Source organism: Choristoneura fumiferana, chromosome 26 (genome assembly GCF_025370935.1).
Source record: "Choristoneura fumiferana chromosome 26, NRCan_CFum_1, whole genome shotgun sequence".
Lineage (NCBI taxonomy): Eukaryota > Metazoa > Arthropoda > Insecta > Lepidoptera > Tortricidae > Choristoneura > Choristoneura fumiferana.
Genome location: NC_133497.1, coordinates 6,830,252 through 6,857,088, shown reverse-complemented (window position 1 = coordinate 6,857,088; position 26,837 = coordinate 6,830,252). Strand labels below are relative to the sequence as shown.

At 37.7% G+C, this 26,837-nt stretch overlaps 1 protein-coding gene across 1 annotated transcript in view; it reads right to left on the bottom strand.

Annotated features, from left to right (window-relative positions):
* Positions 1–185: 185 nt before the first annotated feature.
* sim (bHLH transcription factor single-minded) overlaps positions 186–26,837 on the bottom strand; it is a 46,710-nt gene continuing 20,058 nt past the window's right edge. The window contains exons 2-9 of the mRNA XM_074107598.1: positions 19,290–19,511; positions 18,810–18,985; positions 18,309–18,430; positions 17,106–17,226; positions 12,993–13,171; positions 3,966–4,072; positions 3,265–3,412; positions 186–2,319 (exon numbers count right to left, since the gene is read on the bottom strand). Of these exons, the coding sequence (XP_073963699.1) occupies positions 1,713–2,319; positions 3,265–3,412; positions 3,966–4,072; positions 12,993–13,171; positions 17,106–17,226; positions 18,309–18,430; positions 18,810–18,985; positions 19,290–19,511 (1,682 nt within the window). The 3' untranslated portion in view covers positions 186–1,712. The remainder of the gene's footprint in view (positions 2,320–3,264; positions 3,413–3,965; positions 4,073–12,992; positions 13,172–17,105; positions 17,227–18,308; positions 18,431–18,809; positions 18,986–19,289; positions 19,512–26,837) is intronic.

The following is a 26,837-nucleotide window of genomic DNA, read 5'->3' as shown; positions in this document are numbered from 1 at the left end:
TAAATATAATGACCCGGATAACTCACGTCTTAAATCGAGTTTAGCTCGACATGTTTCGGGCTAATGATGATGAAAACGCGGGTAGTTGTGTGCCGGTGTCAGTTTCGTCGGGTAGTCGCGCGAGCAGAGCGGCGGCGCGCAGTGCGCGTGTTGCAGCAGCCGCTGAGTCGCGTTGCTCCGAAGACGAAGGGCTACGGATTAGCCCGAAACATGTCGAGCTAAACTCGATTTAAGACGTGAGTTATCCGGGTCATTATATTTAATAGAATATTGTTAACTACTTAAGAAAATTTAAGGTTTATTCTTTTTGTATCACTACAGTAAAAAAAAGTTCAAACCCGACCAGAAAATATAAAGACGAGATAGAATATATTGACAAAGGTAATAGGTAATAGGTCGTTACGTACTTATAAATAATAAAATTTAAGTAGGTATTTTTTATAAAACTCATAAAATAAAATACAAGCAACTACTTAGGTATGCATACATATATTATATTCCTTTACTCATTTTCTCTCTGACACAGTTTTGTCACGTCAAAAATAATTGCGAACCTATGGTGGCATTTTAAACTGCAAGTGCTGCAATAAGACTTATCTATATATTTCTGGTTGGGTAAAAAAATTAATAAAAAATATACATAATAAATAATTCAAATTTAACCTTCGAATTTAATTCCTACTTTCAAGAGATTCCACCTAAAATATCAATTTAAATACTACTATTTGTGACAATCGTAAATCCAATTCAGTAAGTACCTACTATAAGACGAAGTAAGACGAAATAAAATGGCATATATAATGCGACCATGGAAGTTTTATAACTGTCTAAAACGTATTATTATTATAAATACACTATTATTGTCTATAGTTTGATATTTGGCTTCGTATATTGAACTCAAATACTTAAATGCCAAACGCAACAAAATAAGTACTTATTCCATTTATAACTCAATATAGCTCTACACTTCGCCGTGTTCGCTGAAATGTCTACTCATTTGAGCGAAATTAATAAAAAAAACACAGGCTTTCATATTTAATAAACAAGTGTAGCGAACGCTGTAAAATTAATTGCAATGTTATAGTTATATTATAACATAAGGAAAACTCATAAATTTGTTTGGGACAAAAAAAAAGCATGCTCATCAAATGTTAAGAAAAACATAAGAAACATGTTACAAGTTCTTCATGAGCTATTTGCACTTAATTTGGAAATAAAACTTATTTGGAGCGGTTAGTATGAAATTCTAATTTCTGTTCTAGTCGTAATTAATATATTTTTACTTATTTTAGCCTGTTACGTCTATTTATTTACAAATTTATTTACAATCGCTTACAAAGTAACACTACAAAAATAGTAGGCAAGAATAGAGACATTTTAACTGTAGTAGATACACTTCGTTTACGTACATTTTATAAAATATGAAATCATAATTCAATCCTGCTGGCACAGCATTACGTACTAAAATAGTACATACCGATCTACATAATTTTGATCGAAGTTTGTTTGTTCATAAAACACTCGTTATTTAATTAAAATAATAAAAATTTACCTAAATACAATTTGGCAAAAACCTATCTTACAATCTGTACATATTGCCGGTATACCTGGCAATCTTAACCCATCTCTATCATCTTAAATCCTTTAGTCTTCGAGAATAGAAGACAGCGATCTAATCCTAAACTTCATCTCATCACCATCATCTTTACCGGTCAATGCACGAATTCATTGACCCCCCCTCCATGATGATGAAATTGTTGCGTATTGTCCACGATGACACTAGTATACGCGCCTTCTTGCACGGCCGGACTTGGCGCCATTTTGTTAAAATTCGCGCCAAAATTGCTGTCAAGCGGTCGGCCATTTTGAGGCTGGCCGGTGGGCCCGTAAAAGGAGATTAGGTTGGTATAATTATATTGTTGATTCGCTATCTCTGTCGAGCTCTCCATGGAAGAGCAGGAGGATGAGCTCGCCGAGTAAGGTCTTTGGTTTTGTGGGTACACGTAGTTAGGTGTTATTTCGGGTTCCGTGTAGTTTTCACCGTAAAATAAATCGTGGTACGTTCCGTTTTGATGGTAGTCTTCTTGCGTATCATAGGTTGGTATTACTGGGAGGTTATACTCTGTAAATTGGTAGCCGCCGCTGGAGTCACCATTAAATTCGTTTTCTAAATGAATGTGGTTGAGCTTGTCAGACCGTAGTGGGACCTGCGGTGACGACGTGGTGGTCGGGACGTGGGAGGGGGTCGCTACTTCTACGTGGTTTAGTTTAGGCGGACCCTGGTCTATGTTCAGTATCAGGTGTTTTTCTTCGATGTCACTGTAAAAATAATGAAATGTTAGATGATTGCTAATTAAGTACCTACAGCAAGTTTTGTAGTAGAGGCTTCGCTAAGAATTCTATTTGATTTCATTTACTTGAGAAACTTCAGGTTATGTGGAGAGTAAGCATAATAAATAGGATCGATCTTGGTACATCAGAGAAATAAGTAACGCAACTGACCAATTAATTATATTAGGTCCATATTATAGGCACCATGGCCATCAATGCGCATCTAGTGTGTTGTGTGAATTTTGCCGTGTTAGGTTTATACCTACGACATCTGCGTCACTGCGTCTACGTCACTGCATCGTGTCTGTCAACTACGTGCTCGGGTAACTACTAAGTAACTGTTGAGCTACAGTAAAACTACGCGACAGTCACTGCAGTTACTGTAGCTCAACAGTTACTTAGCAGTCACCCGAGCACGTAGTTGACAGACACGATGCAGTGCGGTCGTGAGGAGCGCGAGTTGTGGACTATGGTTGCGTAGCTCTACATTGTAGCTTAGGGTACAACTGTAGTATAGCTCTACAGTTACTTAGCAGTTACCTGAGCACGTAGTTGACAGACACGATGCAGTGCGGTCGTGAGGAGCGCGAGTTGTGGACTATGGTTGCGTAGCTCTACATTGTAGCTTGTACCCTAACTGTAGTATAGCTCTACAGTTACTTAGCAGTTACCTGAGCACGTAGTTGACAGACACGATGCAGTGCGGTCGTGAGGAGCGCGAGTTGTGGACTATGGTTGCGTAGCTCTACATTGTAGCTTGTACCCTAACTGTAGTATAGCTCTACAGTTACTTAGCAGTTACCTGAGCACGTAGTTGACAGACACGATGCAGTGCGGTCGTGAGGAGCGCGAGTTGTGGACTATGGTTGCGTAGCTCTACATTGTAGCTTGTACCCTAACTGTAGTATAGCTCTACAGTTACTTAGCAGTTACCTGAGCACGTAGTTGACAGACACGATGCAGTGCGGTCGTGAGGAGCGCGAGTTGTGGACTATGGTCGCGTAGCTCTGCATCCAGACCCAGCCGCCAGACTTGGTCAGGAAGCGGTAGTAGCGCGACGTTACTTGCCCTTTAGTTAATACTGTGGAGAAAAAACTATATTTGAGTTTTTTTTTCTAGTGGACGAATATACTTGAGATTAGTTGAGATTCGGTAAATATATTCGTGTACGCTGAATGATGTCGCAATACAGTCAGGAAAAAAAACTTGTTACTTTTTTTAACTTCACCAACTTGGCGTATATATGTCTCACTGGCACAGGCCTCCTCTCAGAAGAAAAGGAATCATTGCCGTTGTCATAAGGCGTCAGTGTCAGCCTGCTGTGTATTTGTTGTGTGTGTGTTGTGTCTATGTATGCTGAGTGTTGCACGACACTGTGACCGTCTAAAACGGTCTCGCCTGAAGACCAGCGCTGGCTCCACCCGAGGAGTCCGCATATTATGCTGAGGCGGGATCATTTCATGCACAAAAAAATATTCGTTATTTTCAGTATTTTGTATTCTCATTTTTTTCATATTTTCTCTTGTTTTATCTATTATTTGTCTGTGGACCGAATAAACCTTTTTTATTTTTCATTGTCTGTGCCCAGCAGTGGGACGTTTAGGCTGGGAATTGGGGTGATCGTAGTAACTTACGCGTGCAGTGCGAATACCGCATGTGCAGTACGTCAGTGCCGTGGATGTAGTGGTAGAGTGTCTTCTCGATCAGGTCTTGCGGCTCGTAACCGGTCAGCGACGCCACCCTGCAAACAATGAAACAATTTAATTTTAAACTTGCACTGACCGTCTCGCATTTTTGAATTTGGACCTATAATTGTTCTTTAAATATTGATAAGTAACCAGTGTTTAATCGTTTTTGTAAATCAGAAGAAAAATTTAAATTGATTTTTTTTTACTTAAATAAATTTTAGTAGTGGCATTTTTGACTTATTAAAAAATAGTTCACTTTTGCATACTGCAAGATTATATCTTAAACCAGATAGCTCTTCACTTGTTTGAACACTTCTTTATTACTATGTGTGTCCAAAGTTTGAACAAAAATTTGCATTTTGCCATGCGGTATCGGTTTTCAGCGCACAGGGTAGGTACATCAAAGCGTTCAAAGTTCAATGTCTGGCAATGCAGTCGCGTCTATATGTGTTCAAATATGTTTTCAAAGTCTTCAAAGAAGTATGCAAATCTTTGAAGCTATGTCTGGCGGCGGTATAATGCAAACCCTCAATCGCAAATAAAATAGTCACTCCGATCACGTCCCAACGGGAATACATCAAATAACCAATAACCCTGCACCTATATAATATAAACACAAAGATATTTCATTTTAACGCTCTCCTGAAAATTTGCAGTATCGTCGACGAAAACTAAATGTGCAGAAATACGACGAAAAAAAAAACATTATCAATTAAAAACTTATCGCACAGAGTGTGATCGTCACAGCGTTCAAACCATAACCCCTCAATTAAGCCAACGCTCCCCAAAACAATGGGTCACCCTCATGCCCTGTCATCCGAAAAAACTGTTGACAGAAAAAATCTCCATCGCTTCCGCCCATTACGAAAGCATATTGTTCCCGCGGACCACTTGAACCCTTCGGGGTGGCTCATGAAAGGTTAATTGATTGGCAAGAGTGTGTGTTAGGTTTTTTGACATAGTGATAGCATATTTAACACCAATTAACCAAGAATAGGCTGCATTCCAAGTAAAAAAGTCTGTCAGTTTTTTTTTAATTCAAAATACAGTTGGGCAAACCGCCCCACGTCGTACGAGGCGCAAAGGTACCCGATAATAGGTATGTACCTACTGCGGCTAGTGTATTAGTTGCTCCGCTGACTCCCGATGGACAACCTTTGCACCAGAAGCCTGTTACATTAATTATCAATATTTTTTCATATTTTTTCTTTTGCCAATAAAACAAAATAATTTTCAAAAAAATTACAAAGATACAGCTTGTTAAAATTCCATGTGACGTCACGCCTTGTAAACGTGTTACTTAAGGGGATACCCGAGGTTTTCATCGACTTTTGACAAGTTTTGAATCGTATCTCCTACTTTTGCACTACAGATAGAATTATAACTCGAACGGCTAACGGTTCTCCAATCTATTATCTCCAATTTTGTCAAACGTATTTTGAAAAAATGAATACTTAATTTTGTATGATTTTTTTAAACATTGTCTGAAAAAACACTTATTTCGTATTTCTATTGACGTGAAAGATCTAACATATACGAAATCTACACATTTAGGTTCGTCTTTGACGTCTCTAAAAACTGGTTGAGGGTTTTCATTAGAAACTAATTAACACAAAAGTTATGGCCAGAAAACCAGTTTTTTGGCCTAAAATTGTTCAACTTTGATGCCAAATATCTTGAAAACAATGAACTTTGAAGTAAATATGGGATACTATATTGCTTAAAGCCGTTGTTGTTAATAAAGTTACGAAAATCATTAGAAAACTAAGGAATTCAGATCGAAGGTCATTGGGGCATGGGATCCCCTTAAGCCGAGTTTAGACTTGCAAGAAAAATCGTGCAAGTTGCATTACATTGCGAGGCCGTAAAGCCAACGAGTTTGTAGTGGGCAATCGAGCGCCGCAATGTAATGCAACGCACGATTTTTCTTGCAAGTCTAAACTCGGCTTTAGACATGACGTCATGGGCCCCACTCCCGAACTTTGATGCGTTCCTTTATTGTACTATATTTTTTCATTCATTCATTTATTTTTTTTTGAATGACAATAAAAGCAATTAATGCCTCAAGACTCAATTCTAATAAGAAACCATTTAATTAAACCGGGGTATCAGACTAATCAATGAGCAGAATTGAGATTTGATCATGGAAAGAGGAAACAATTGGCTTCTACTAACCAACTAGTAACTCCTTAATGTCTGAAGTAACGTAGAGAGGCACTAAAAACTAGATTGACCTTTAATCCCACACCGACTCTACTCTAAACCTCGCACATATTATAAAACCTGCTTACTTTGGAATAATTCCGCAGAGCTACGTGAGAAAGTGTTTGCAAATGGCTTCCGTGCCGTCAGCAAAATGGCGGCCGTCGAATCAGCTGACGCGGCTTGACTGTCAGTCTGACACGCGATATTTTAAATTAAAAGTTATTTACTAAAGTAATTCATTATTCCATTAAAACTTTTGAAATTTATATCTTTATTCTTATGACTAATAAGAAATTACACAAAACAATTAGGTGTATTAGTTTGTTTTCTTTTGTTTCCCCTCGCATAGTTATTAGTCTGTTTCAAATCTTGCAAGTTAATTTTGAACCACTTTTAGTGGTCGGATTGATTTGAAATTTGGTATACAAACGTAGCTTGCATGACAATAAAAGTACCTATGGTTAATAAAGAGAATAATAGGCAAAACAAATCTTGTATTAAAATACATTTTATAAACAAACATTATTTTAACAACTCTTCAAATAGACATCAGATACTACCATAATATTAATTGCACCCACGTTTCGTCCTCACACTGCAAAAAACCACCCCTCCCCGGCACCAAGGCCCAGAGCTCGACAAATTTGTACCTAGTATATTTTTTATCAATTAAGTACGGATATCCGACACTCACAAACAAGAGGCAATTATACGGCGAAGTATGTGGACTGAGAAGGGAATGAATGGTGCTTTAAAAAGTGCAATGCAAAGACTACAGAAGTACCTAATAATAATAGGGATGTTGACACCACCAATCAACTGACGTACTTTTTATGAGCTGTCAAAACACAATTCTCCCATAGAGTTTCAATGGCAATAGCGACTTATGACGTCATAAGTCGCTATTTGTTCGCCAACTCAATCAACTAACTATTTATTTGTTTTAAAGCAACATAAAATCTAATTTTACAGTAAATCGAAAATTAATCTGGTTTTCAGGGCTAAAATAAAGCGTTTTTTTACTGGAGTCGTGCCTTCGTATTAGTTTTTAATGGCGTCAACATCCCTATTGCTAATCCTACTATACCCTTCTTATAAATAGTATAAATGCGACAGTTTGTATGTATGTACGTGTCGTATGCGTATCCACTTTTCTATGCAATTAGTATGAAAAAGTGGATACACCCGACAAATATATTTATGTGTATGTTGGTTAATTCTGCACACCATAAGGGGTGGACAGATTTGAATGGATTTTGGTATGTAGATAGCTAGCCATCTAGAATAACATATCGCGGTGTAAAAGCCAGATGAACGTAACATTAAAAAATTCGAAAATCGCTTTTTTTTTCATAAAACTGTTCTAAATGTGGTCGTGCATGAATTGCCAAAAGGACGTAATCGTACAGTTGATGTTTCACTAGTTCCAAAAAACCAAATGACATAAAAAGCAATTTCAATAGAACCAGCTAAACGTATTTTGAAATCCATTAAATTACTTGTAGTAATTTTGCTATTTTTTAGGGCCACAACAACGTATCAACCAAAACATTATTCTTTGTAGTAGAATACTGCTTTAAAGATTCATAATTCTATACGAACCATAACGACGTAAAAGTTTATGCGTCAATCTGGATGTTATATTGTTCCCGTGGAATCTGGATGTTATAGAGATCCCGTGGAAATATTGGGATAATAAGTAGCCTATAATATATTTCCACGGGATCTCTTTCTATCCTTGTCTTATGCCGTGTAATAGAAAGAAATGAAAACAATTGAAATTCCAAGTGAGTCAGACAACAAAGCCCTAGAAGCAGTATTGTCTAAAGTTTCTGACGCTCGCGATCACAATCAAATGACAGTTTTTGTATGCGGAAGTCATGTGATTGCGAGTGTCAGAAACATTATGCAATAGACCCTCTGGTCTCTATAAAACAAAGCCAAATAAAACCCGATCGCCGCCGCAAAGTCTTTCGTCACCAATTACACAGAATTGCGATGACACCACTTTATCGGTATTGCTAGATTACAACAGCGCTGACGACGTCTCTTCGGCCATCTGGTGTCGCACGTGGTGACACAGTATCGTTGCCTTTTCTGGCAAGATAGGCCAGTTCTAGCTTAGTGTTTTGAAACTAGATCCCTGAGGCTAGGTTTACAAAACAACTAAGAGTGAGTTGCACTAAGCTACTATAAAGATAGGTAACTAACCGATGCTAAATTTAGAATTGACATGAAATGAAGGGTCGGTCACGGAAGAACCCCAAAAGACTGATCCAAGCACCTCGCAGAGCCTAACGGCAGAACGGCTCTCCTGGTTTTGCAGCAAATGGCTGAAGCAAGATTGTAGGTAGATGAGAAACCTCTCCAACCCTCTCCCCTCTGTAGTAAGCTCCAGGAAGTTGAGGACGTGCAGCTGGGTTTTCTAGCCAGCGAGGAATGAAAGAAAGAAAATAATGTATTTATAACAGCAGTGACACATTACACAGGTTAGAAAAAAAGAAGTGTTGCCAGTATAAAAAGAGAAAATGAAAGAATTGTGTCTTGAAAAATTCCCAAAAAACTTGAAAATTGAGGTTGAGATAATGAGGGCTACCGTTTTCGCGCTCACCAGTTGGCGCCACTGTAGACAGCCTGCCTGAAGTATAGTGGTTAGTATGTTATTACGGGCGTGAAAACTAAATTTACATGTAGATCATAATTTAATACCTTAAAACCGTAGTATAAAAATATCGAGCATTCCACAGTGTTGCGTAGTCTCGTTTTGTTCCGAAAAAAGGAAGGACAAAGGTTTCCGAAAGGCAGCTGTCTCGAAACACAGACATTTATTGCCCCGTAACGCATATTAGCCATAATTAATTTCAGGTAGGTATTGCGAAATATTCACATTATTATTCATCATAAATAAACCCACATAGCTCACCCAAAAACAGTGACATTTGACATTTCGGAGACCTCTCGCTACACTAGCGGCTCTAGCGGCGAATTCATACGCGATAGCCCTCATTGGCCTGACATTGGGCTAGGTGCGGAGGTCAAGAAGCAGACCTTTGCCCAGCAGTGGGACACTATACCAGGCTAAATAAAAAAAGAGCCTGACAAGCAAGAACCTAGTGTCTTCAGCCCTCAAGTCCAACCCCAAGAAACGCTGGGTGAATGCAAAAGTGGCACAAGTAAAAATATCAAATACCTAACTAGGAATGGGACTGTTACAGTCCAATCATTACAGTCCATTAAGAGCACTAGTTTTATATTTTAAAATTTGACTTATGCGAATTTTGTAATCACACAGCGAAGTCTCCGATTCGGTAAGTTTTTGGTTGCAGAAAATAACGGGCGAAGCTTGCGTTGTTCGCAGCCCGAGTGAAGGATGACCGCGTAACATGTCGACTGTTGGAACGTTGCTTTAGGTGCCTTACTAAAGTCATATTTAACCCCCGACGCAAAAAGAGGGGCGTAATAAGTTTTACGCCAATGTCTGTCTCTCTATCTGTGGCATCGGAGCTCTCAAATGGATGGACCGATTTCAATGCGGTTTTTTACGTAAAAGCGAATTTCCTTGCAGTGATTCATAGCTATGGTTCATTAAAATCATTCCAGCCATGCGAGATATTGAACTGAACTTTGAAATGGCAATGTGGGGATTTTTTCAACTTTTGTATGCTAGGTTATATGTTTCGTATTAAACTTAATAATAATGCTGATGTCTAGACTTTGAAATAAACCGCTGAGCAGTATCGTTCCGCCAATAGACTTAAAAATGCATTCTTCTGAGGCCTAAACGCATTCCAGCAACTAGCGTGCGCTAAGCGACGTAAAGCGTCAAATAATAAATTTTACGCGCTCATAAACGCAAGCGCGGCGAAGCGATTTCATGCGCCGATACCATCGATAACGCACAAGTGTACATCACTATTAAATTTGACGAACAGCCAATAGGGCAGTTGACACTGACAATCAATTGACGTACTTCTTATGAGTAGCCGTGGGGCCTAGTGGTTTTAGTGTGATAGGTACCTACCTATTTCACTCATGCTCATTTCTATTGTATAAATATGCACAAATTCAGATTCTTTCACATTTTAATAATATAGTAATGAAGAATTTATAGCAGTAAATTAATACGTAATAGTTAAAATGTATTTTCAATAAATCTCCAATAATTTTATTTTTATTTTATTAATTTATAACGCAAATTAATGTGTTATAATAATAGTTCAAATGTATTTCCAATAAATCTGCAATTATGAAATTTCCAAAAATGGTTTAGGCTGTCGACCGTTGGACGACTGTTTGTAAAAAAATAGAGACGGAATTTTCTGATTTTTAGTAGTAAGTACCTATCTAGACTTGTACCCCACTGCTGGGTACTATGGGCACGTATTGGTGTCACGCACGATAAATACCCAACAAAATTATTGAAATGAAATAGAATTTATTTGCATGCAGCGTGGGAATACATTGATCTTAGTCAGTATGTACACTGAACACACACTTAGCTATTTTAAGCATGTAAAGTATAACAAATTATCGCCTTTTAACTAAATGTGAAACTAAAATGACATAACCATGTCAAAGAATTAATAAAATAGGTGCAATTACAATAATATATGTTAATTTTCATATGTCATATTATCAGGCACTGTTCAGTGAATCTGAGTTTGATGAATGTTCAGTTCACTGATAAATATTTTATGAACTTATAATGTATTTGTTCGACCAAATCTACGATTTTTTTATTGTTCAGTTAAATCCAGAATATAATGTAAGCTAATAATAAATTAAAAATATCGCTAAGGCATCGCAGGCTGCGGGCGTTCTGAGAATTGCAAGGAACAATACTCAGCGGGAGGAGTGCTCTGCTTGGTGCCTCTGGTAACTCATGGACTTAGGTATATTACGCATTTAATTAATTTTATCATTCATCAAAAACCGGAATTTAAAGATATACTTACTGATTCGTTCCCAAGCAGGCCAAGCGCGGATTGGGAACTTCACACATGTACACATAATATATTAATTTATTATACAAATACAGAATGTAGTATTTAAAATATGATAACCAGAACAAGTAAACAACACGCAGTTTTATAGAATTATAATGTATCGATAAAAAATATTAATGTATATTGGAGGTCGATAAACGAGAAGTCCATATGACAGCTGCTACAATAATTTCGGCCTGTGCTAATAATAACATCGAAATCGATTCATGACATTCAAATTTCGAACATCTCTCAAAAACAAAGTAATTCGATTGAATTTCAATTCTTATATCAGTCGATATGACGTTTTATTCGCAATTGAAAACGTAAATTGTAAACAATATTGAAAAATCTTGTACGTTTGGTACTTGATATCGAACGATATGAGAGTTGAGGCGGAGTCTAGTATGTCTATGGATTAAAAAAAACTACGGTTGATTATAATTATGTCAGAAAAGTTACTCAAAAACAACTGTCCATATTTTAATAGAATAACAGCCGCAAGAAAACTAGCTTTCACATGAAAACTGCATTGAACAGACACACACAGAAAATGCTCCTGAGACAGACAGACAGAGATTGGCGTCAAACTTATAACACCCTTTTTTGTGCCGGGGGTTAATAAAGTTATATTTATAATTATTTTGTATCACCACAAGCATCATCTGATTGTTCTGATAGACTACAATAATCATCATGTAGAGATTCTGAACTCTACCTCTCTCTCTCTCTCTGTCTCTCTCTCTGACTGGACATGGGATTACGTCAGGAGACATCAGTGTTACAAACTTGTCAGAAAAATGTTTGCAATGAATAAGTATTCTAGCGTGGTTAGGCCTTTGCCTTAAAACTTTCATAACTGCTGACTCTTACTTGATTTGTACCTCACAAAATCATACCTTTATAATAGTAACTCCGGAGATGTTATCATGACAACAAAATACACTAATAGAATAGAATAGAATATAATAGAATAGAATAAAGTAGAATAGAATAGAATATAAATATTTAAAACTAAAAAGTTGATTGACCTAAAAAATAGTGTCAAAAGTGTCTACGTTCGGCGTCCAGTGTGGACCCCAGTCAAGTTTACAGTTTATTAGTTCACGGCTATCAAACGCGCGTAAACTGCACCTCGCCGGGTTCGCGGAAACGCACAAACACACACACACGGGACTACGGGACTCTAGCATTAAGGTGGTCCATTCCAGTATTTCTGGTCAATTGGATTAAGAAACAATTGATACATGAAACTCGAAATGATTTTGTCAGTCTATGTACGTACATATTAGCACGGTTTGTTTGTATAGGTACCTTGCAATGACGTAGATATTCTCTATGTATATCTCGGCAAGAATCTTTGACTTAGTGTAGCGTTCGCTTCTATGAAGGGGGCCAGGCATTAATGAGTCACTCACCTCGCGTCCACGAATATAAGCCTCATGTCCAATGACGCTCTGAGCATGAACATATTGGAGTGCAGTTCACCTCGGTGACCGCGGAGGGCGGCAGCGAGTGCCCCACAGCAGGGCACGTATCTGAATATCAATAGTTAAAATATCGACGGTCGAAATATCGAAACTAATCTAACCTACTTTCGATATTTGATCGACGTTTTTAACTTTAGATATATATATTTCGATATTCAGATACGTCCCCCAACGGCGACCAGCCGGAGCGGCGCCGATCCCTCGCCGAAGCGCAAAAAAAGCTTGTGATCCTGTCCTATCCTATCTTAACTAAGTAAACTCCTTGGCATTTGGGGCAATAATGAGTCACTCACCTCGCGTCCAAGAATATCAGCCTCATGTCCAATGATGCTCGGAACATGAACATATTGGAGTGCAGTTTTAGCTCGGTGACCGCAGAGGGCGGCAGCGAGTGCCCGACAGCGACCAGCCCGAGCGGCGCCGAGCCCTCGCCGAAGCGGCGCGCGCGCAGGTACCCCGAGCAGTGGATCACCTGGGGGACACTGCTTCGTAAGTAAATCACGCAAATATCCTACTAATCCTTGAAATGTAATGAAACGAATTACCAAATCAATGAAAGGTTGACTGGTAGAGGGCCCTTCAGGGATAAGTCCGCCTAGCATTAAGCACTTTTTTGTAACTTTTTTGTATTTCCTTTTATGTACAATAAAAAAGTATGACCAAACAATCAATAGGTACCTGTGTATTTATTTATTCACAATGAATGGTAACATGACATGTTCACTAAAGTTAGGCATGTGAAAATCTGAGGTCAGTGATTTAGTCACTCGATCGATAATAAAATAATAAACGGTGTGTTTGAGGCATACAATTCATTTATTGCAATATCATCGTAATTTAGATAAAATTTATTAACGTCATAATGATTCTGAATATTTATTTATAATGTGTAAAATTATGGATTGACAAATTTCCTTGGAAATAAAATGAAATTATTTGAACTAAAATAAACTAAACAACATTATCTTGTATCAAACGTATATTCATTCATGCATCTCTTCAAATTTGTGATATGATATACTTATGTACCTATATGTTTTTGATACTGTTGAAACGTTTTTTTTTTTAGCTTGGTCTAAAGCTTTTATACTTTATGCACTAGAGCACAAAAGGTCGTTTTATGTCGCCTAGATAGATCTAACATAAATACGAAGTATACGAGCATGAGAAGTGAAAAAAATACTAATTGTACCTACATACAGTCGAATTCATAAACTTGTAAGCAAAAATTTGATCAAAAAGTTTTTGGTAAATAAAACATTTTTAATACAAGCTTTTTCTGTACTGTACTTTTTGTCGAATTTACTTGCATTGTCACCCAAACTACATTTGTATACCAAATTTCAAATCGATGCCATTAACCGTTGAAGAGTTCCGTCCTGCAGACGATTCTGGCTGGACTACCAGGAAGTCACTAAGATTATTGCATTGTCACGCAATTTACATAAGTATGCTAAATTTCAAGTCAATCCGACTACTGGAAGTTGGTCGAATTTAGTTGGACGGACCGACAGACAGACAACGGGACAGGTGAAACTAAATAAAAGCTTGCAAAAATGACTGAACGCGCTTCTACGCCGTTAACAATAGCGCCGTGTTCAGATATTTTTGATCAAATTTTTGCTCACAAGTTTATGGATTCGACTGTACTGTACAGGCATAATCAAAGTGTCTACAGACGCCTCGCCACTGCACCGCTGTTTTCAATAGACAAGAGGCCTTGTGTGATGCTAATAAACACTCATTTGTTTGTTTAATCAGCCCTCCGTATAACTAGGGGCTCCGCCGGGCGGTGCGTATGCTAATCCTTTAGAAAAGGGCGCATGTGCTCTGCGAAATGTACAAATACTTTCTTAGTTTACTGGTTAGTGTGGTATCTTCATTATTTTTTTGTTTAACTCACAAAAATTATGTTTATTTGTCTATTTTTGTGGAACACAGAGTTTTCATACATACATACAGTTTACATACAGTCGAGAGCATAAATGTCTATACAGCCACAGCGTCAAATAATACAGGGTGGTTGGCAGTCGGGTGTAGGGGTTTTAAGGGATGATAGTTACATAGGGTCATTCTGAACGTTTTTGACCACATTTACTATTATGGTAAGTTTCATGGTTTACGGTAGGTTCATCGATGCAGGTATAAATCGACCTTATAGTTAGTGGCATAAAGTTGTAGGGTTATATTTTAGACATCTTGGTAATATACATTTATATTTATACCCTTGACTGTACACACAAAGGGAGACATTCACGACGAACTGTAAAAAGTAAAGTTTGCAAGATATAATTTATTTAGTCAGGCGTTATATTGCGGAGGACCATTTCAATTAACCGTAAGAATTTCTTTGCTCACCCGCGACCTTATGATAGCTAAGTTTATGCAAGATATGAGTGTTCATGCAGTTCCGCCACCTCCACAGTGTAAGAACACACACAAATCACACAAACCCATCTATCACCACCACACTACACTGACGCGTTTCGAACTCAACCAGAGCTTCTCTTCAGAGCAACACAACCGTACAACATGCTACCAGATGTTAGCGTCAGTGTAGTGTGGTGGTGGTGGTACATGGGTTTGTGTGATTTGTTGACTCACGCAAAGATTTTTTTTTGGTTCATTGCAAGATATAGTTCCGTTTTATTTATGCCATATTCATTAAGATCTTTGTAGTGTGTTTGTGTGTTATGATGTTTGTAGAGATGTTATTTAAGTTTTTTTTTTAACTAGCTTATTTTGCGTCCCACTGGCTTGGCAAAGGTCCACTCTCGCCTATCAAGTAACATTTCATTTAGTTACAACAGATTTTTGTTACTTTTTTTATCTTAGTTCAAATAGCCCGCACGTTTGAAACAATATTCTAATCCAAACACTTAAAACTTATTCCGGATTGAAACCGGTTAATCCTATTTACTCAATGACCCTATTTTCGTATTTACAATAACGGTAATCGGAGTCCATTCGCGCGGATTACCGGCACGCGTCCGACCGAATACGACCCGAACATACCCGAAGACCGATACACACAACCCGAAGCATGAGTACAGGGGGGGGGGCTACTACGAAATTCCAAAATCAAAGTTCGTATCGTACCGTCCCTCTCGCTCGTATTAGGGCATTTTCAGAAAAAAGTGTAAGTACCTGTACTTTTTTTTAAACCTAACAAATTTTGGATTATTTCTACTCAGAATCACGAGCACTATCGATTTAAGCAATAAAAAAAAGTGTCCCGCTTTTAATTGTCAGTTTTGTGACGCAGTTAACCTTACATGTTACATCTATGATATATGTGTACATCTACGAGGCTTATTTATTTATTTATTTATTTGTTACTCTCAATATTGATTAGTTATTATAAAATACTGTTACTTATAATATTGTCAATAAGTAATACGTGTTAAAAATGTTGCAGGAGCGGAGCGTTCTAACACAGGCTTTTTTTTAAACCCCTAAATTAAATAATTATATTTGATGTGATGGGTCACAAAACTGACTAATAAGTATGAAAATTAAGGATAATTTACGAGATTTTTTAATTTGCACTTCGTAGTATAGCCCCAGATTTAATGCATAGGTATTGTATTTCCGTCGGAAAAAATCGTATCTTAATCGGAGTAACAGGGCACCCGAAGTGTCAAATCAATTATTGCATTAAATGAGTGACATTTTCAAATCTATTAAATATGGCTCCTTTATGGCTCTTTATTATTAGTGTCAAATGTCAAAAACGATTGGTCACCAGCGCCAATATCTGACACAACAAGCGTGCATAAATATCTGATAGGTACGACTTTATTTCTAGGGCCGGAAGGACGTGTCAGATATTTTTGCACGCTCCGCTGTGGCAGATATTAATGCTGGTGACTGTACTACTGAAGCTGATTGAGAGAGCACGAAAAATAAATACACACTTTTCCGATAAAATACCTACTATGGAAAACCTTTAAGCGCTACAACTGTACTGTTCAATCATGGGTTCTGTCGCATCCCCTTACTAACGTTATAAATATAAAAAATATTAGGTTAGGGAAAAGCTCGCCTTTGTTCTCCTCTCTGTGTATTTGTATTTGTATTTGTATGTGCAATAAAGAGTTTACATACATACATTGAACGATTAAGATGAAATTTGCTATTGGCATACGTAGGGCAGTTTTCCAAAATAGTTCTCCCAAGATCGCGATAAAAACTAAACGAAATTTTCGCAGACGGAACAGTTAATTAATTTCAAGATTTTATCCCATTACCGTGGGATGCTCGTCCCGTCCCGTCCCGTGGGATGGGATGAGTAAGAAACATACACACACATGCACACACATACTCACAAACTTGCGCATTACAATATTAGTAGGATTACTTTTCAAGACACGTTGCACACTGTGTGCAGCACATATTGGTGTTACCTTGTATCCCGAGGTGGTGAGACCGGCGTTCCTCTTGGCTAGGACACACTTCATTCGGATAAAGAAGGCCCGTTCGCACTCGATATCCACTGCCGGGCTCCACGTGCCTCCCACGGGGTATCTGTGCATCAAATCCATAAGTATCATAATTATTAGTATCAGCTGTGTCATCAGCATTATTAGAATCATCTGTATCATTTTCAACATCAGAGTTATCAGCACCATGGTCATCACCAGAACCTTCAGATGCCATATTGATGATATTGTCTAGTGCACTTGCAACGACATTTACAATTAGATATTCATTAAGATAAATGGATGGATCTCTATTGCCAAAAATTTGTACTTATTAAGTAACTTTTGTCTTGTTTTAAACTTTATTTTAAATTTGTCAATTCTTGGAGCCAAATTAATGAAGTTATTGTTTTTGTGTCTATTTTCGATGTTGTTTTACTAATATTTTTTTAACCTTTGAAGAGAACTGATGACCATATACTCAAACAGGTTTTGAAGTGGCGCCTGCCTGGAACAAAAGAACTAAGTCGCCCAAGTAACATGGCAGCGCTCTGTTGCAAGGGAAACCCAATCCTTGGGCAACGGGCAAGAGATGGAAGTTTGCAGCGCATGGTCGTCGCAATTGGAAAATAGACTGAGAGTCCTATTTCCTCGAATAGGGATAACAGGATGAAATGATGATGATGATAAATATCTCATGACAATTTCAAAATCACTATTTCTAATTTGATGATGCTATGTAGTTATATTGCGATTAGTCCTTCCCTGATTGCTGGCCTAGTAGTTAATTGATGGCGACCCTGATTGCTGGCTGTAGTTCTTTAAGCTCGTACATGGCCCTTAAGGATCTGAGTTCCGATTCACCGTACCCCTGGCTATACCACTGGCCATAGGCCATACCCCTGGTGTTACAGTCACTAGCGCGCATAAATATTTCATACGAAACTATTTTCAGTGCCGGTAGTATGTGTCAGATATTTTTGCCCGCTGCGTTTTTAATGCAGGTGACTGTAGGCTGGGTTTTTAAAAGTTAAACTATACCACTGACTGATAAACTTTTGTTCAATTTGGTGCAAATGTGCTTTTGGCCAGCTGATCGTTGGTCTCTCGGAGAGGTTCAGAGTCACGCCACGAGGGCGCTACTCGTGGAGTTTCTTTGCGCAAAGAATGTGCATCCGGTTGACTTACCCTAGCCCTGGAGGTTGGTGGCCAAGATAGGAGTGCGGATGTTGCAAACTCAGCACAGCACTCATCTCCTCGTGATCCGCCTGATGGATGTACTCGTATATCGAGTTGCCCGTCAGCTCCACCTGGTAGAAGGTCATATTATTTAGATTGCTCTTCTATGGGGTATGGTGGATTATTCGACTCTGGTGGTCTCGTGAAACCAAGATGATAAAATATCGCAACGTGATCGAATATGATTATGAACATATATTACTGAAATCAATTAAATTTATTTCGTGACTTCACTTTTGTAAAAGTGTAAAAAGGTGCTAGTTCTCTATTCCATGTAAATTTCAGAAAAAAACATTTTGTAAAATCTTCTATGATAAATATTCAAAGCAAAATGTCTCTCAAAATTTTAAGTGATTTAGAAAGACTGCGCCTTGAATTTCAATTTGTTGCAGTACTAGTTTGATAAGTAGCTTTTTTGATGATGATTAATTATTTGTTATACTAACTTACCTGACTTAATCCTAGATGCACTGACGCCGTTTCACTAATATACATGATCTTGCCATCGGGTGCTACCACGAAGATGAAGCCGTCCAGAGTCTGGAGTAGATGCGAACCCAACTCCCTGATGGACAGCTCCCGAGGCTGCGGCGGCGGCGGCGCGGCGCCCCACGCGTCTCCTAACCCTGAGGATATATAGTTTGTTCCCATCACACTGCCTTGGGATACCCCAGCTTGTACTTTGTGAAGGCTTGTGACCTCTTCCTCAAGTTTTACTATAAAACAATTGTCTATCATTTAAATATGATTTCATAATTAGGTAGTAGTTACTTGGAAGTGCTTTTTCGATTTTAAAAAGGTGTCCTGCCTGCCAGATACAATCAAATGCTTGACTTATTGTTAAAGAATGAAATAAAATAAATCTGTTTCTCTTCAGTAGCGCACCACATTCTTGCTCTTTTACTTATAGGGAGTATATAGATAACTTACCATCAGGGAACACCTGCCGCATCTTCAGGTAACTGGTGGTGAGTCTGATGACTGAAGCCTTGTCCAGCTGCGAGGTGATGGCGGCAGGCAGAGGCAGCATCTTGGCTAGCTCGAGGAATTCAGCGTTCTCTTTCTCTCTGCGGGATCGCGCCGCGTTCTTGCTCTTTTCTTTCATTATCGCTGCCGCGTCGAGCGGTTGCGGCCGCTGGTCTTTGCGGCAAGCTGAAGAAGAAGTGGATGTTATAAACTATGCATATTTTTAACTAGCGACTCGCCGCAGCTTTTTTCAGGTACAATTTTAAAAAAGACAAGCTCTAAGTAGACAAGAGCGGCGTGATGGCTGAAATGATTTAATGAGCAATTATATGAAAATTAACTAAATGTATGACCTAAGTAAAGTTTAGTATCGCTCGAATACAAAGGGATTTTTGTAAAACAATAACTCATAATGTATAGGTAATACCTACCTAAGTTCGTACCCTGACCTACCCCTAGCGGAATTGCAGGAAAATTAAATATGCGCTAAATTAGCATAGCCCGCTAACGATACGGCGCATATTCATGGCGCGGGCGCACTCCGACCTGCGCTTTAAAAATACAGCGGACGAGGGTTGCGTGTTGCAAATTTTATTAAGTTTTTATTTATTTACTTACTAACGGACCCGGTAGACGTCGTCCTGCCCGAAAAAACAGCACTACATTAAAGATGATAACATATCCACAACAGCGCCACCTACCGGGTCCAATTGCGTTCTCAAACCATCCAGAAACCTATTGAAGTATCCACGCAAAATTTCATCCAAAACGGTCCAGCCGTTTCGGAGGAGTTAGGTGCCAAACACAAGTAAAGAAGAATACACGTAAAAACAAACATTGGCATATGCATACTGTGCGGCAAAAAATCTGGCCCTCAAATGTACAGTCAAGGGCAAAGATATCAACACGGCCAAAGTTACAAAAATATGTATACCCGACTTTATGCACTTAACATTAAGGCCGTGTATACATATTTTTGCAACTTTGGCCGTGTCGATATCTTTGCCCTTTACTGTATGCAGTAATAGGTAATTTTGTATGTGTAGACAGGGCCAAAGCCCTATTATATAGCTGAATATATTAAGATTTACTCGTAACTTGTAAAATTTAATTTAAATTTAACTTACAATTGACAAACTTTGAAAGTTAAACAAAAATGTAAGTTTCAAAATTTGTCAATTGTAGCTTTTGTTTCAATCCTTTTGTACAATAAACAGTTTACATACATAGTACCTACAAAAAGTGCATAATGATTTTCCATCGCATTTTGTCGGAAAAGTTCGTTTTTATCATGCTCTCAATTAGCTTCAGTATCTATCCATTGTACAGCCGTTTTGACATTTGGAAATGTCACTTATTTAATACCGGGGTGCCGTCATATTCCGATTGAGATCCAATTTCACGATAGAAATACATTATATACCGTGCCCTTTATGATCCTCAAGTACCTACCTAAAATGTACGAGTATGTCAAATTTAAAATTTCCAGCTCCAATGGTTTACGCTGTGCGTATAACTACAGTTAAATTGTACCTATACTTATAGACCTTACATTTTTCCTATAAAGAGATCGAGCATTATTTTATAACTTGAAGCCGCAAAATGTAAATATAGCACCTCCGTAAGGTAGCCATCTTGCTACATTGCCTCGGCGGTTGGCAGCCCTGCGTCGAAAGCACTTCGCATTTGGCGGGAAAACAACAGCTCTGATGAATTATTCAATTGAATAGCAACCTTAATGCTTACAAATAACCTCACCGACTTACAACAACGCCGAACAAAAGAGGAGCATCTTACTAAGGAATTTCTATGCACATACGACCTTTTTTCCACAGAGAACTCCCCCTCGCTATATGCGACAATAAACAACAACATATGGCATCCATTTATATCTGGCCACTAAGAAACGTTGGATACTGGCCAGTCTGAAATATGTCGGTAAAACCCACTCAACCCAAAGAAATTGGAGTGCATTCGGTTTTTAAAAACACTAAACTTTGACATTATTAAATAACAGCCGAGGAAACAGATTGCTTCTCTGTGTCATTCATAAGTGAATTCATAAGGGTAGCATTATTATTAGTAGCATTATATACTTCTCTGTCGCATTAGGTAAAGTTTGTAATGATAGATTGTAATTATCCTGGTGTTATAATAATCATTTTTCATACGAGTATATATTTTTTTTATTTTCAAAGTGTGTGTGTTGTGTTTTAATAAATAAAAAATGAAATTATATATTTTTAGTTGTTTCCTAGAATATGTGAATTGTGCCAATAGCTTGGCTTCAAAGTTTTCATAGGTCTAACACAATAAAAATGTTAAAATGTATGTAAAATATATAAGTGATGTGTAATACAGAAGGTCAAATTCTGGCATTAAAAAAGTCGGTACAGAATCAATTAAAATACACGCAAATCAAGTTTAAAAAAAGTATGTTTATACATTATGTAGAGGTACTTACCCAGTAATCAACAGCCTACTGTCGGGTCAGGTAGGCACCACTTTCTTATATTGAAAAGTATTGTATTGTATTATTGCACATTTTTATATTGCACATTGTATATAAAACACATGAAAACAATGTTAACAATTAACAAGAGAAAGTGATGTATAAACGACAATTTATCCCTTAAAGGAATCTCTTCCAGTTAACCTTAGAAATATGTATTAATTCTCTACCCGTACTTTAAAGTTCAGAAAGAACCGAAGACTTGCTCACTCATAAAAGTTAAATTTTCGACGGCAATACATTTCTGAAAATCTTTAATGTTTTTTTTTCAATATTGACTGAAATTTTTATTCGACCTTGTAAATTTCTAAAAGTTTGCTACTTTTTGGTACGAAATTTTGAAATATTGAAAAAATAAATAAGAACTTACGAAAATCCACGAAAATGTCACTTGTAAATCTCGTCAAACATTTTCTGCTCGGGTATTTCATTTTTTTTTAAATTAAAGAACAAATTTTCAGTCCGAATTCAAACACGCAACTGTACTATTTTATCACAAATTGCACCTTACTCGGACAGGTTCAAAAGCATACTGGCTGAACACCTCCTTCCTATGTCCGTTTCCGTAAAAAAAAACAACAGGTACAATAATAGCGGCAACAATAAACTGTCACATAAAAGAACCCGTATATCACTTGACGTTTGACGCGGCGATTGATTTTTATTGTCGTTTGATAATATTGTGTAACGTGTGCTGCTCTGTGGTGACAGGCTGTTTACTGTATCTGTGGGTTGTTTGTTTACGATAAAGATGTTGCGATTATGGTGTGTAGAATTTATGGACAATTTCCATGTATGCAAAAGTGTCCGTCAATAGGTGTTAAATAGACGGTGATACAGTAGCAAGTGGGTGAATTTTAAAGGAAGCTTTATTATAACTATTTATTATAGAACCTAATGTTATCAGGTGTTACTTTGCGGATGTCCGTGTCAATGAACTATAAACAATTGATTTGCTCACCAGCGACTTTATGATAGCTATATCTACGCAACAAACGTGTGTTGATGCATCTCTTCCACCTAACAGTACAGTTACAGAGGTGAAGGAGCTGCATGAACAAACATTTGTTGCATTGACGTTGCTCTCGTGTTCATTATCACTTCGTCTAAAAAGCAGCTAGTCTAAGTACCAAGTTGTCTAAGAAGCAACTGGCCTGAGTAGCTAGCTCTAAGAAGCGACTGGTCTAAGAAGCAAGCAAGCGAGTGACCTGAAAAGCAAGTGGTCCTGTTTGTGTTGAAAAACCATAGGTTAGATTGGAGTTGCGTCACGCGGAATAGGAGCACCGCAAGGCGGAGCTTCCTGTTTCAGGTCAAATTTGACATCCTTTCAGTGTCCAGATTCACATTGAATATGAAATATGGATGTAGAGTTAGTATTCAGCGTTTTTGCGGTGTTATTTATCTCATTACATTAAAAGATACGATGCTCATCGTTTAATTTTTAAAACATTACCGAAGCTAAATCTGACGTGATCAAAATTCTTGCGACTTGTCCTTCCATTGCGCTGAAAAACGTAAATTTTAAAGCACCCTTGTATATAATTTAAGGTCACAATAGAGACATTTCTCATCAGGAGGGAAGGTTTAACCCAGCGGTCAAAACCCTATCTATAATACCTATCGAAATGTAACACTGTGATCTTTGGCTGTTCAATACTTAAATATGTTTTCACTTCTCATGCTCGTAAACTTCGTATTTATGCTGGATCTAGGCGACATAAAATGACTTTTTGTGCTCTAGTGCAATAAGTAATATCTTCGTCTAAGACCAAGACAATCAGGTGTCAACAGCCACAAACAAAAAAGTTTGTACACATTTTTATTTTATATAAAACTAAAAATTAATCAAATAAATCAATAAAACTAAAAATTTATAGTTATATAGTAATGCATGAAAAATAAAAGGTAAATAGTAAGTGAACATTTCTTTCCACCGTTGCTATTTAATTTTCTCGCAATCGAAGTGAAAAGCAGAGTGTAAAACTCGAGCATTAAACCCATTTTCCTCTCGATCGACGTGTCTATCCACCGTCGCCGTACCGGCTCGAGTGGCTATGTGAACGTCTCGGGCTATATGGCTTGTTTTATGCTCTTGTTGTACAATCTATTAATTATTTTATTTTTTGCAATATACATACATGCATCAAAAAAGTCTTGGGATACTCATTATCCCTTGACAAATTTGATGTTTTGACTCAGTAACTAATTAGTAATATGCATACCTATATTTTGATATGTGTAAAACTGTCTACGGATAAAAAATATCCCTCGGCACTTTTAATGAGTGTATTTTCTAGACATCATTAAATAAGTATATCTACCAAAAGCCGAAAAAGTATCACAACGGCCAAAGCTGCGAGTCAAAGGTTGTTAATAACAATAAAAACAAATGAACGCGCTTTATGCGCAAGCACAGAGTGTATTTAATAACACCATACACAAAAGGGCAAATCGATAAAATGAGATGAATGCAGAAATTTGCATATCTCCCATCTTGCTGTGAGGGCAGCAACTTGAGATGTAAAATGAGATTTTGATGTCTGTGGCCATTTTTTTGGAGATAGTGGATCTGTGGGTCTTTTGACATGTTGACAACTATGACCAGTTACAGTTTTTTGCATCTGGCGAGATAAGGAGTTTGCGTTAAGAGAATCTTTACGCAACAATCCCTCTGGACAAAGATGAACCAAACGTGTTGATTGGGATATTTCTAACCTAGATATGCACAAAGCCTCATACCAAACACCAAAAGAAAGAAATACATTTATTCACAACACAACAATAGACAACATTACACTACACAAGACACAACAATATTATTAAGTACGATTATAATATTATGTGTCACTGCGGTTTTGAATCGGACACTGGCTCAGTATAGGTCAGGGATGGGGAAATAGCGGCCCGCGGGCCAAGTCCGGCCCGCGACAAGATTTAATCCGGCCCGCGATCAAAACCTGTCCTCTAAATTCATCTCGTCATCTCTGAGTGTTTAACGAGCTAGATCAAGTACCTAACTTGGAGCCTAATTTCGATGCTTTAATTAATGAACAGTCAAAATTTCATCTTTCACACCGACCCAGCACATCAAAACAATATAACAATTTATTATGGACACCTACATCATGTATTCTGGTTGTGACTTGATAAGAATATTTTTTTCGATAAATGCTCCCTGGCCCGCGGAAATCTTGTAATATCTCTAAATTCTATTTCCCCATCCCTGGTATAGGTAATGCTAAGACGTTAATAACGCCCCACCGCTGATCTCCAGCAAGCACCGTCATCATCACCATCAGCCGGAAGACGGCCACTGAACAATGGCCTCCCCCTTAGAACGCCACAATTAACAACAACTCGCTACTTGCATCCACCTGCCCGCAACTCTCACAATGTAGTCAGTTCATCTAAGTAGTGGAAGACCTGCCAATGCTTCGTCTTCCGGTTCGCAGTCGCCACTCGAGGACTTTTCTCCCCCTTCGGTTACCATCAGTAACGCCACAGTATTAACGGAGAAATTACTGAATTACACTTAACCTCGTATCGTAACATATATATTTGTTTTTATATTCATCTACTTAACAATATTAGAACATTCCTGAGAAGAAACTACTCAGGATTTCGGTATTTCACCAGAGGATAGAGACACGTTGTATTATCATAAAAACACATAAGTAAACTAGTTCACTAAAATTTAATTGAAAATGACTCGCATTTCTCATTAGAAGCAACAAAATTTACTTGATTTCCTTTTCCTTTTGCTTTCCACATTAAATGAATTCAAATGTTAGTCAGTCCCGAAGAAGATTCCTGTACGAAACAAGATCATCGACATCGAAGGGATATTTTAAAAAAATAGTAGCTTTTTAAGGACTAAACATTTTTGCAAAATCTGTATGTAATCTGTGATCTGTACTCAGTAGGTATAATTCTGAAAATTGGACATGGTCATCCTTAGATTAGATTAGAACATTATCAATTCAACAGCCAAATCAAATGGAGTAGTAAAACGTTACAATCAAACCCTCAGAACCAGACCGTTTTAACTCAAAACCTCGCTAAAACTGCGTACACATCGCACACGTGCGTCTAATCTTCGGATCCGGGTCCTCCCGGTGGTCCCCCCCTCCACCTTCACCCCCCAATACAGGGGTAGTTCGTAAACTCAGACGATTAAGGCCACAACTGACACATGTAACTCTATTCGTTGCTAATAGGGTTGAGCGTGTAATGTTTGACAGGCGCATACGACTTTTTACAAGTCGTATTGAGACTTCTTAAGTACAAAGATTGACGGTCGTATTGTTTTAAAGGGGACATAATTTAAGTTGAACAGTATTCGTAATATTTATGCCGCTTATGATTTATTTTAAAGCGCAGTTTAGTTAGGATGAAATGGATTATCGTGTAAGTGCTTCACGCTGCTAGGTTTAAAAAAGAGGGTTTGAACAGATTGTGTTTTTGTACGTGTTTGTACGAAAGCTTCCCATATTAACGAGGATTTTTTAAGAGGCAAGATATTGCATAATTACTTACATACACTGTAGATATTACGTTGATATCTTTATTTTTAGTAAATTTATACATATAAGGTACGATTAAGACAGCCAACTTAGCATTAAGTTTTAGGGCACTGTCCCACCTCAAAGTATCGCTTGAGAAAGAGACGGTTTAATTGCAGTGCATGCTCAGTTTTAGTCCCAGACATGCAAGTAATTATAAGTTAAAAAAAAGACGGGGAGGTTATTGGAGTTAATTAACATTTGAATCAAATGATTTATATCAAACTATTCATAATAACAAAATGTGTGTGTCTTTCTTGAAAGCCATTGATTTATATAAAGTTAATTTTACACTTATTCATACAAAAATATAACTATACTTATACAACAAAAAATCCGTCACATGTGTCATTTTTCCCATCATTAAGATAACTTTATGTACCTTGATTTGGGTATTTAATTTAATAATTTTTTTCAACAGTAAAGTTAGTCCCATAT